This window comes from Phoenix dactylifera, chromosome 12, assembly GCF_051530095.1.
Source record: "Phoenix dactylifera cultivar Ajwa chromosome 12, Ajwa_hap1_PhDact_Kaust_v1.1, whole genome shotgun sequence".
NCBI lineage: Eukaryota > Viridiplantae > Streptophyta > Magnoliopsida > Arecales > Arecaceae > Phoenix > Phoenix dactylifera.
In genome coordinates this window covers 17,876,634-17,889,118 of record NC_143201.1, presented here as the reverse complement: position 1 = coordinate 17,889,118, position 12,485 = coordinate 17,876,634, and the positions used below count along the sequence as shown (strand labels likewise).

The window sequence follows — 12,485 nt, the reverse complement described above, 5'->3', positions numbered from 1 at the left end:
GCTGTTCACAAAGTCAGAAGTGGAGTTCTTCCATAATGACATAGATGAATGAGATTGCTTAAGGATATCTTCTATGGCAATCTCACTTGATTTTCCCCTGCCTCTCTTTTTGGTCAAATCCCCTGCCTCTCTTTCACTACCTCTCCTGATCACAATGATGGGCTCCTTATGATTGTTTTCCCTAACTCTCCCTATCCCTGTGGGTTAAAGCAATGGTCAAATGAGCAATTTAGTGAGATCTACTTCAAGAAGATGGACAGAAGAATAACTAAAGTCAAAATAGTAACTACATGGTTTAGTTGAGACTTTTTTAAAGCAAAGGTGGTTTAATTGTAACCAATGAAAACTAGAGGGTGCAAACTGTATTTTCCAAAAGGTGACGGAAGAGGCGGAGGCGTGGGTTTCGTCATCAGAGACCATGATTCTAGACTAGTGGCGACGGAAGGCCAGCAGATCTTCGATTCCTCAGTGGTGCGTGTGGAGCTCAAAGCCGCCTAGAAGGGCATATCCTATGCCCGACGGACACTCGGTGTGGACCGGATTATCCTTGAGAGCGACTCGGCCACAGTGATTGATTGGATCAGGGGTCGGAGACGTGCAGACGAGGGCAGGCCGTTGTTATTTGACATTTGCGGACTACTACAGGAGTGTAGTGCTCATCAGACTTCACACATCTATAGGAAAGCAAATAGTGCATCTGACTGGGTTGCTTCCTATGTGGTTCACCATTCTAGATGTTTTGTTTGGAGGGAGCACGACACAGTGCTGGATTCCTTCTTTGCTTTGTTGTTTTCAGATTTTGCTGGCCGTATTCACACCCGTAAGGTGTGAACTGCTGTTGCACAAAAAAAAAAAAATAGTATTTCTTTATTTTTTATAAGTTTTTTTTCAAACAATTATTTCTAATTTTTTTTTCTAATTATAAGGGAAGAAGAAAGCTACTAATCACATAATGAACCTTTATTTTCATTATAATTGTTAAAATGACCACTATGTCACTATTAATGAAATGATAAGATAAATTATGTTTTTGTTTAGGTAGTTAACATTATATTTTGAAATAAATATGAAGATTTAAGTTTTAAAAAGATAATGGTGAAAATACACTTATTAATTCTTAATATAGCATTATTCAAAGAAAGGGCCCGATAATGCTTGCTATGTGGATTGTGTGCATGCTTAAATACACTTATCAATCCCAAAATTTTACGCCAATCCTAAATTCTTAAACCTCAAATTAATTTCCAAAAAGTTAAAAAGGAAAATCAAACTAAACAAATTAAAAACAATCTGTCTGAGCCCGGGTTCGAACCGGGGACCTCTAGTGTGTGAGACTAGCGTGATAACCAACTACACCACCCAGACAGCCGTTGCGAAAATTAGAACTGACGAGGATAATTAAGTATCTTTACATGGGCAGACTTCAATGTTTGAATTCACTGACTAGGTTGGTGAATGGGCATCAAATTTCAAATTCCTATCCCTCAATTATCTTGGAAATTAGTTTTGGAGAGGGGTGTCTAAGAAAGATACCTAATTTTTATATTCTTTAATTACTTTGCATAACTTATATAACTTATTATATTCTAGTTTTAGTTGATACTTATTTTAATACTTGTAGAGCTAACTTTATTTGCGTCTCTTTTGATCGAAATTACCTTCTAGTGAGAAGAACTTCAGGGTGCAGCATTGTCACATGGAGAAGAGAGATAGGGCTGATTACTTGTACCTCCTATCTAATAAGATATACATATCATTCTCACTAACTTAGGCTATGTTTTATAGCTCCTCTCTCGTATCCCTTTTGCAGCGACGAAGCGAACAACCTGACTTATGGCATGAATTTATTAAGCTTCTATCACTTAATACCCCTATCTTGATGATTGGTGATTTTAACACTATATTATTTATACATGACAAAAAAAAAAAACATGGCAGGGTCGGGCTTTAGATGAACTAGAAAAAAATGCCACTTTGTGCATGCTCATGCAGTTCATCATGTAGGTTTCACCGGTTCTCCTTTCACATGGTGTAACAATTACCAGGATTTATTTAGAGTTAGATATTTTTAGATTGAACCCAACGTAATAACCCTTCGTTTTTCTCTTTTCTAATCTGTGGGATCATGCATTTGGCTCGTAATGTGTTAAAATATATCTTTTTAGTTCTTAACTTGAATACATGAATGCACCAATGAGCAAGGATTTTTTTTTTATAAATCCGGAGATCTAAGTCAACATAGTAGGTACGTAGTTGAGATCATGATGCACCGAGATTTCGAGTTATCTTGGCCGAGACACAGATCCACACCTGAGAGGAAAGGCCAAGATATTATAGGATCTCTGATGGTATTTAAGGAAGCAAGTTATGGATATCTTGGCAAGTATAATAAATTTTGAGACTAATTATATTTTAAGACCCTAATCTTTATATCTAGTGAGTCAAACATTAATTTAAAATAGGGAATGAGTAACTTTGGAATATATTGTCCCGGATAATCTGTGCCAACACATTGGTTTTGTTGCATGCTATTGAAACAAACTAATATTTCATTTGACATGAATAACGTTGCCTGCAACACAAGCAGTTTCAATTTGAGGCCTTTTGGTCTGAATAAGCTCAAGTTTGAGAATTCATCAGAGGATTTGAGCTCTATGCTTATGGCTTTCATATGTGTCTCATCAATCTAACCTCGCATACTGAAATAGCCATGGTCTATGTAAACTTGAAAATATATCGGATGTTGCTAATAAGTGTGCTAATGTTTGACACAAAATCTAGATGAAGTGAAAGCAAAACTCGCAATTGAAATGGGTGTATGGAGGCAATACAAGTATTAGATTCTTTCATGTACGTACATATTGATGAGGACATTATATTGAGCATGAATTTCTTGCTTTCTATTCTGATTTATGGGAAATTGATGAGGACACTTGATTTACTGGATAACGAACCTCACACGCACCAATTAGCTATTGATTTGGAAATCAAGGAGACTCTTTGAGCCTTGACTCATCCAAAATCTCCCGGTCGTGATGGTTTTCGTGTGGGGTTCACGAATACTTTTACCATATTTTAGGTTTTGACTAGACTTGGGCATCGGGCCACCGGGCCAGGGGTCTAAACGGGCCGTGCCCGGCCCGCTTCGTTAGCGGGCCGTGCCAGGCACGGCCCGCTCAGCAGAAAATCGAAGCCCGGCCCGGCCCCGGGCCCGGCACGGCACGAGACGGGCCGTGCCTGGCACGGCCCGTCTCGGGCGCAAACGGGCCGTGCCTAGCACGGCCCGTCTGGAGAGGGGGGGAGAAAATAGCCGTTTCCAACGGCTATTTTGGGATTTTTCCAAAAATGCCCCTCCCAACAGTCCAAAAACAGCTAAATTGAGGAGTATTTTGGGCTAAATTGAGGGGTATTTTGGGTATTTTAATGGAGACGGGCCGTGCCTGGCACGGCCCGGGCCCGATTCAGGCCCATAAGGGCTTGAACCGGGCCTAGCTCGCGGGCCGTGCCCGGCCCAGGCCCTTATGGGCCGTGCCGGGCTGGCCCGCGGGGCGTGCCGTGCTTGGCCCACGGGCCAAGAAGCGGGCCGTGCCAGCCCAGGCCCTAATGGGCCGTGCCGGGCTTGGCCCGCGGGCCAGAAAACCGTGACCCAGCACGACCCCCTTGAATGGGCCGTGCCAGGCACGGCCCGGTACTGTAGCAAGCGGGCCGTGCCAGGCACGACCCGCTTCGTGCCGGGCCGTGCCGGGCCATGGGCGGCCCGGCCCAGTGCCCAAGTCTAGTTTTGACTTGGTAGAGGTGTACGCTATTTTTATGAGCATGTCTATCTTCTGCTACAATGGAACAAGGCTTTCTTGCGTAATGTGTGCTAGGCCTTTAATTAAACTTCTTGTTAATGGATTCAAACCCTCTTGCTAGAAATTGCTACTTGTGATATAAAATAATAAATGTAAATAAAACTTTATATCTACAAAAAAATTTGAAAACCAATTGGTAGAAAGCTTGCATGGATCCAGATGTATAATCAATACTACTATAAGAATGTGATTCACTTCCTACGTGCGGGTCTACAGTAATTTCGTCTGCAAGGTATAATAGCTCGATTCAGCCTAATCCTTCTTTAACGAGCATAATCGCTGGAAAGCTTGATCTGAAAGACTTTTTCAATTACCCCCTCTCAAAAAAATTAGAAGAAAAAGGATGGAAAAGAAGAAAGTGCGCTGTGGAAGCAGTCTTTATCCTAGAAGCAATCTTAATATCAATTTTAGAGTAAAAAAAAGTGTGCCGTATCTCCGAGAGAAGTTTATTTATAGATTCTATTCGAATGCCTGTATAGACGCAATGATTCTAAAGATACGTAATACTTTAGAAATACTATATTTTTTGGAAATCGATATTTTCTCCTACAAAATTGCAACTTTTTTCTAACAAAAAAAAAATCTTAAAGCATTAAATCAAATAACACTTAGAGAATAAAAATATTATTATTATTTTTAAATTAAAACTCCAATGGTTCGTGAATCGTGATCAACGAGGTATTTATTTTAGCGCAAAAAAAAAAGGGCAAAAACCTTTGGACCGGCAGGTGCCCGGTTCACCGGTTCTCCGCCCTAGGATCGAATGCCCGTCTCCACCGCCGTCCCCCGCCTCGCCGCACTCCTCCGCTCCGCAGGACTCCGGCGCTTCCCCGCTCTCTGCCGCCAGCTCCACGCCCAACTACTTAAGTCCGGCCTCCGCCATCTCCCCCCCTTCCCCGTCGCCCTCCTCACCGCCTACGCCCACTGCGGCCTCCTCCCCGCCGCCCACAACCTCTTCGACGAAACTCCTCACCGCGATCCCTTCCTCTACTCCGCCATCCTCGCGGCTTTCTCCCACTCCGAACGCCCTTCCGATGCTCTCCCCCTCTTCTGCCAGATGCTTGCCGTCGACCGTATCCCTCTCGACGGGTTCATCCTCGCCACCCTCGTCAAGACCTCTTCTCGCCTTGCCTCCATTCGCCTGGGCAGGCAAGCCCACGCCCAATTCCTCTCTTCGCCATTGCTCTCAGGAGACGATGTCGTTAAGTCCTCCCTCGTTGACATGTACTCCCGGTGTGGCGCCCCTGACGACGCCCGCAAGGTCTTCGACACTATCCTCCACAAGAATTGCGTCTCCTGGACAGCTATGGTCTCCGGGTATGCGTACAATGGCCGAAAAGTGGAGGCTTTGGAGCTTTTTCGACAAATGCCGGAGAAGAACGTATTCGTGTGGACTGCTTTGATTTCAGGGTTCATACAGAGCGGCGATAGCTTTGGCTCTGTGAAGTTATTTGTTGAGATGAGAAGGGAAGGTGTTCAAATAGAAGATTCCTTCATCCTATCAAGTATTATTGGTGCTTCTTCTCACCTGGCCTCGCTTGAACTTGGCAAGCAGTTACATTGTCTCGTGGTGGGTCTAGGATATGAATCGAGCATGATTGTAGGCAATTCTCTTGTGGACATGTATGCAAAGTGCAGCGATATTTACTCGGCTAGAGCTGTATTTGAGGGAATCTCAGCACGGGATATTGTCTCGTGGACAACTATGGTCGTCGGAGAGGCTCAGCATGGGAGAGCTGAGGCTGCACTGACTCTTTTTGATGAAATGGTTCTCGCTGGAGTGAAGCCGAATGAGGTGACGTTTGTTGGGGTGATCTATGCTTGTAGCCATGCAGGTTTGGTCCAGAGAGGGCGTGAACTTTTTGATTCAATGACCCGGGACTATGGAATGAAGCCCTTGCTGCAACACTATACTTGTTTGTTGGATCTTCTCAGTCGGTCGGGGCACCTATCTGATGCAGAGGATGTTATCAGAACAATGCCATATGAACCTGATGAAGCTACTTGGGCTGCTCTACTGAGTTCTTGTAAGAAGCATGGGGACACCCAGAGGAGCAATAGGATTGCTGATCATTTGTTGGCCTTGAAACCAAGAGACCCTTCAACTTATATACTGTTGTCTAATACATATGCCATTGCTGGGAAGTGGGGGCATGTGGCTACTGTCAGGAGGTTGATGGCAAATATGGAGATCAGGAAAGAGCCAGGTTATAGTTGGGTTGAATTAGGGAAGGAGAGCTGTTTGTTTCGTGCTGGGGAAGTGCCACATAATATGAGAAATGAGATCCTTGAATTGCTTGAGCGGTTGGTTATGGAGATGAAGAAGAGAGGGTATGTTCCAGATACCAGTTCCGTTATGCATGACGTGGAAGAGCATGAGAAGGAGCAGCAGTTGTTTTTGCATAGTGAGAGGCTGGCTGTTGCCTATGGGATACTCAAGTCAGTTCCTGGAGCAGTGATTCGTGTGGTGAAGAACATTCGTGTTTGCAGTGACTGTCATACAGTAATGAAGTTGATTAGTAGTATTATCAGGAAGGAGATTGTTGTGAGAGATGCCACCCGTTTTCACCATTTTGAGGGTGGAAAGTGCTCTTGTGGTGATTTTTGGTAACCTAAGAATTCCATGATGAAAAATTAATTCTATCCAGACAAATAGTATCATCAGAAGATCAGCATCAACTCATCAAACAAGTTTTTCATAAAAGGACATTAAATGCATAATAACTTATCAACTGGAAGGTATGGATATCAGAGACACCTTATATTGCTTGGAGGCTATCTGAAAAATCTTACTAAGCTGAAATTTGTTCTTTATTGCAAGCTGAACTCCATATACCAAAATACAATGATCAGGGAAGAATTAATATAATCATTGTTGGTAAGATGATTTGTTTCTAGGCCTTCATATGTAGCATGGAATTCTGGTAGATGGCCAATTGACATTAAAATTCCTGACCAAATAGTCTTATCATTAAGTCTGATTGCATGCAATGTCCTTGGTAGAATGAGTAGTGTATACATGAACATTGTTTGATGATAGTTCTGGCATGCAACAAGTGGGCGAGATGAAAAATTTTGACCATAAATCCCACCCAACTAGTGCAATGTATTACAAAAAGGATAGTTAACTGTTTAATAATCAAATGATAGGAATGAGAAACTTGAGTGTCGGTGATCATATGATGCGCATGTTGCACTTTATTTATTTATTTTTTGTAAAGCTTTTCTTGATCTCAAAAGCCTTAAGCATTTTTCGCATTTGCTCAGAGGTCAAAATATGTGTAAGTGACACTTCTAAAGGGAATACTATGCACAAATCCCTCCTGATTTTGTAGATCTTTTTCTGGAGGTTTTTGAGCATTACTTGCTCTACAAAGGAGATTTTCTGTGTGGCCATGTTTTCGAAAGACTTTTGTTAGTTCCTTTCATTAGGTGTCTGCAGCAACTCTTTCAAACATAAAGAGGAAATCATGAGCAAAGTGATGCATAATATTGTCACTTGGCCAATACTATAGCAGGAGATGATTTGTTATTCTTGTCTTGTTGCAGGCTCACTTTGTGTTAAGTTTGTCCTTGGGAAAGCTTTCTTGTGTATCTTGAGTTTTTGCATTATTCTTTGTTGTCCTTTCCCCCCTCATTGTTATTGCTAGTCCTGTACAGTCTTAGTAGTTAACTAGTGCTTTTCAGGAGATCGGTGAAACTTATCCTGTTCATGTCTATATACTGTTAGATCCTAATTACTTGTCCTTTTTCCTCTTTATATTTTTACTATTTAATAATCTTGCTGTTCGTGTATTCAAATTTTACTAAACAAAGTGATCTCTCTAGCAAATGGGGATTGATTTTATAGAAGCCAACCTTCTAGTCAATGCATGAGGCCATGATTGGCTCACAAGTCTGTCTTTGTATGGCTGGAACCGGTTTTCCATGTAATCCAAGCTTATGATGCCTATCTTTCAATGCAAAATTATTATTGAAGATAGTCATAGTCATCATTCAGCACCTCTTTGTGAATCGGTCCAGTCTTATAAGATTACATAGGGACAGGATAACATTCGTCATGAAAAGTAGGCATCACTTTACCCGATTGTGAGTTTCAGAACAACTTAAAGCAAATGTCTCTACCATGATATGCCCACATTACAACCATTTTGATTGATAGCTATGTTGCATTGAATGTTGGCTGCACTCTCAAGAACGCAATAGCCAACCCTTGATAATATGGCTGAGGATCATGCTTGACAGTTAATGGACATGTTAATGCTCGAATGATTTGAATAAATCTAATAGTTCAATGAATTGAATTTTAACATTTATTAAGTTGGAAAAATAAATATCAGTAACAGCAGTAACAGCATTCAAATGGATTTAATTTTAGCATTCATAACTTTTTACTCTAGTTTAATGATATCTCATCATAACATTTTTAATTTGTATTGCAGGGGTAGATGCCAACATAGTGAGGAGCAGCAATACGGTGGAAGCAGAGGCCATTGTTTCAAGTAAGTACCCAAGAAATCTCTTAGTTTGTAATCTATGGAGGGAGGCTCAATTTTCATCGCCAAGTTTACAGGAATATGTGCACAAGTACTTGGAAGTTAGATTCTTTGGAGGATGTTGAGGAATGATAATTTACTGCTATAGATATTTAAAGGCAGGAGGCTCCATGGTGTGATCTTGGTCTGATGGTGGTTCTAGATAGAACGTACTAAGAGTGCTTTGTGATATTTTCCGTGCAGATAAATCCCCTCTATGCCATTCAAGGCTAATATTAATATTTTGAACAATTACAAAAGGTGAATGAACTGAAGTTAATGAATAAGCTTGACTTGAGGTGTCTAAATGCTCCATTTCATGGTTATGGGGTTGGGTTATGAAGTGTGGATGTGGTCAGGATCTGCTGAGCTTCCACTTTGGATTGGTCTCTTCAGTTCAAAAAAGTTGTAGCAGAGTAGGATTAGAAGCAGCGGTATGAGTTTGTCTTCCTTTTTGAGAGCTAGGCTTCTAGAGAGTAGGACCTTGCTAGGGTATGGGGTTCTTTGCTAACCCCTATTCTTTGGCTGTGATGGCAACAACTCAAAGACGGAGGAGAAGCCTCAGAACCATGATGATGCCATCAGAGGGCAACATGAGAGCAGACAGATTAGAGAAATAAGCCTTGAATGAGCAGCTGACTTGCGATGTTGCTTTGCGGATCTGTTAGTGGTGGTTCTGCTTGAGGAAACAGATAATGATCACCTCCCTCAGAGCAGGGAACAAGCAACATAACATCAGCTCATCTATGGTGCTCGCATGTCCATGCAGGCCCTCTGTCGGACAAGATATGCCTGTCTGACATCAGCTTAAGCCTTATGAGCTTCACGTTCTTGTCAAATTCATCCATAAGGTGGCGATGCATGAACCGGAACTGGATGCTGCTGCTGAGCAGGTTCTCCTGCCTTTCATCCCTAAAACTCTTGTAGCCATGACTCTCATTCTCTTGAGGAATCAATCATGGGGAATCCTCTCCAATCTAACCTAAGCGGCTGGCCTTGATGCCATGCTCACAGTGGTCAGGCCTCAGATGAACAACGCCAGCGAGTACATGCTGGAGGCAGCTGCCAAGTCCTTCCAAGTTTGTCACCTGGGTGTCAAGATGGTGGAGGAGATCAACGTTGTCATGGGATGTACTGTTGGTCTTGGCCAAAAGGAAACTATGGTGATGAGGATCATTGCCGTCTTGCAGTGCTTGCCTGAAGCTGCCTCTCTTTGTGGCTTGGATATTTTTAAATCAGTGTCGGAAGCTGTGCGCAATTTGCCTGCACCATCGGTCTGAAGCTGTGCCGGGAGCTTGTGTCTTCAGTGCCACATTGCAGCATCGGTATGGGAGTTGCGTCACGTTGCTTCATGTCCATTGTTAGCATGGCCTGATGAAGAATCAGGGGTATCATTTGCAAGTCTCAAGCAGTCTGTGAGCTAGGAATGTCACGAGGGCTGCAGCACTCTGAGTGGTGAAACACTAAGACAAAGGCTTCCTTTTCTAAAGAATATGTGGGGTAGGAGGTTGAAATTGGAGCACAGTCGTCCCAATCTGATAAGAAAGCTACTGCTGCAATTGCCCGAAAGTTGTAGTAGAAAGAGATTTTTCAGGATTATAATGAGATACATAGGAGGTTGATAATTGGAACAATGGAAAAGGTGATTTCCAGGACAGATTCCATGTGTTGGTGGTGCCCCATTAGAAGAGGTTCTCATGGGCTTGGAATCCATGTTTTCATCTTTGTTTTAGGTGGGCAATGTGCTGAAAAATCTGGAGTAAACTAAGGGATATAATATCAAACCTGCGCTTATGTTTTGCAGTGACTTTAAGTATGTTTATGATCTGGAATGGAGGGTCACAATCTTTTATATATGCACAAGAAACGAAACTATACAGGATTCTGCTCATGCCTCTTCAGTTTGCATTACAAATGAATTGTGCGTCCATTCATGTGTGCATGGAAATCAGGTGAATTAGATCTCTCAGTGTAAATTTTATTACAATAGTGGTGTTGTGTCTCATGCTTGATGGGCTCCGGGAATTTATGGTTGAAATTAGATTGTTAGCCTAAAAGAACGCAAATTAGATGATATCTGATGGCTTTCCTGTTTGGCTTAACTCCAGATTCCCCCTGCCTTCTGGTGGGACGCTGGATATTTCCTCCTTTCTTGTTCTTTTTCTTTTCATGGAAAGACGACGGGCTGGTTTTAATTATCCAAATAATTGAAGATGGGTGGGCTCCTGCCTTTAAAACATATCTCCCCAAAAAAGAGAAAAATAAAGGGATTGGTAATACACACCCACCGTCCTACCGGCAATGAGGGAGAAGCATAGGTGGTTCTAATAATAGTAATGATGGTAGTAGTAATACTATTTGTGAGAATCGACCTCGTTGGGCCTTACCCAGGTTGAAGTCGTTAATGCCCACCGACTTCAACTCAAAAATTTCAAAATAAATTGGAGCAGAACAGAGGAATTGCATTCTCCTGCTAGATCCGCTGGCTGTTGAGGGGATAAAGTTGTGGAGTTGTGACCCGTGACGGCTCTGTGGGGTCGTTCGAACGGTCGCTGACTATTGGGTCACGTCGCCACTAGCATCGCGGGGCAGATGCAACAACATTAAGCCTATCTCTCCATCCGAAATCCCTTGAATCTCCCTCATCTTCTGTGATTGATCCACCAACGAGCCTCTCTTTCTTTCTTCCTCACCTCTGGCGGCTATCGTGTCGCCGACACCGAACTCTGCCACCCTAAAACCTTGTCCATTTCTCTCTAGTTCCCTCATTGCCCTGTTTTTCTTCTTCTCCTTGTTCTGAGCGTTGCCGCCACAAAACTGCCGGACCGAGTTGTTCTCGGTCGAGATCCACCATGCCACACATAGGCAAGCTTCCCTTCCCTCTTTTTTTTTTTTTTTCTTATTCTTCCTTATGTTGAGCTATCTCTTCTCTTTAGGGCCAAACTGAGAATGTTCCTCGGCTTCTCTCTTTTTGCCTGTCACCGTAGTGGTCGCTAGCCACCGCTGCTACTGTCGGTTGGCTGTCCACCACCCAGGCCTGGCCGCTGCCTTTCTTCCTCAGCCTCTTCTTTCCTCTTTGCTCCCTTTCTTCCCGTTTTCTTCTTCTTCTTCTTATTTCTTATTTCCTTCCCATTTTATTCTTATTTATTTAGTAATTCAAAAAAAAATCGATTTACTTTTCTAGCTACTATTTCCTCTTTGGCTTGTAGATTAGATGTTGGAATGGTATGCGCCATTGGCAACTAAACTTAGACCCCTGATTGAATCCGGACCGAGACTCTCTCTCCTCTCTATCTTCTCTCTCTTTTTCTCTCTTGACAAGCCCAAGGATTCTGCTTTAAGATCCTATCTTCCTTTGCTCGGATCCAAATTGACCCTCAGAGTAAACGCCCTGCATCACCTCGATACCCGGGCAGCATACCGGACTATTACCGTAGCCTTGTTAGGTGCCACTATAATTTGGTTACCCTTGACCTTTATTGAGCCACTTAAACCATAGTTTATCTTAATCAGTTGAGTTCACCTTGCTCATATCGATTAGAGCAGTTGGGCACTGCTACCTGACCGATCTGATTTGGAGGCACGAGGTCGTATCCTCAATAGTATTTAAATTTTTGACTTCGCCTGGCTTCTAAGATAACGATGAAATTAATTATATTTTAATAATATTAAAATAGGTGAACCTGACCCGCCTAACTAAAAAGTAGAATTTTGAAGCAAGAAGAGGTAAGTAACCTAATGCTTCAAAGAGTATTTTCTGACCTTTGGTAAAATTATAAATAGTTTATCAACTTTGAATGTGATCTGTGTTTTATACTTGATTAAATGGGTCGGGCATTTTATAATTGTTTTAAAATATGTTATGTGTTATGTTATTCTTGCAATATGAAATTTGAAAAATATGAGATAAATTATCAACTTTGTTTTGTATATATGTAGTCTCAGCACGGCTATAATCTAGCTCCACCAATAGAGATTATTTGTTGGCCCCTTCGACTTGTAATATGAGAAACTAGTTTCGACACCGAGTCACCAATAATTAGAATAGTGGTATCTGACACTTTGTGCATCCTGTATTTGATCCATGCCATTGGGT

The 12,485-nt window shown here is 42.2% G+C and overlaps 1 protein-coding gene and 1 non-coding gene across 8 annotated transcripts; one reads left to right on the top strand and one right to left on the bottom strand.

The window, feature by feature from the left end:
• Positions 1-1,291: 1,291 nt before the first annotated feature.
• On the bottom strand, positions 1,292-1,365 carry TRNAV-CAC (transfer RNA valine (anticodon CAC)). The gene has a single exon. It is a non-coding gene; the product is annotated as a tRNA-Val (tRNA).
• Positions 1,366-4,569: 3,204 nt separating this feature from the next.
• On the top strand, positions 4,570-10,446 carry LOC103709405 (Pentatricopeptide repeat (PPR) superfamily protein). Of its 7 annotated transcripts, XM_088708721.1 has the most exons (4): positions 4,570-6,593; positions 6,676-6,732; positions 8,297-8,356; positions 8,428-10,446. In XM_088708721.1, exon 1 carries the CDS (start codon positions 4,618-4,620, stop codon positions 6,463-6,465), a length of 1,848 nt encoding a protein of 615 aa, XP_088564847.1. In that variant the 5' UTR covers positions 4,570-4,617; the 3' UTR covers positions 6,466-6,593; positions 6,676-6,732; positions 8,297-8,356; positions 8,428-10,446. The 7 variants fall into 7 exon arrangements, with proteins under 7 accessions (XP_088564847.1, XP_088564850.1, XP_088564846.1 ...); XM_088708724.1 differs by lacking the exon at positions 6,676-6,732 and having other exon boundaries at positions 8,594-10,446; XM_088708720.1 differs by having other exon boundaries at positions 6,676-8,356.
• Positions 10,447-12,485: the final 2,039 nt, after the last annotated feature.

What these genes read in the sequence shown, in the direction of transcription:
- LOC103709405 (XM_088708724.1), top strand. Translation starts at nt 4,618, where the DNA reads ATGCCCGTCTCCACCGCCGTCCCCCGCCTCGCCGCACTCCTCCGCTCC.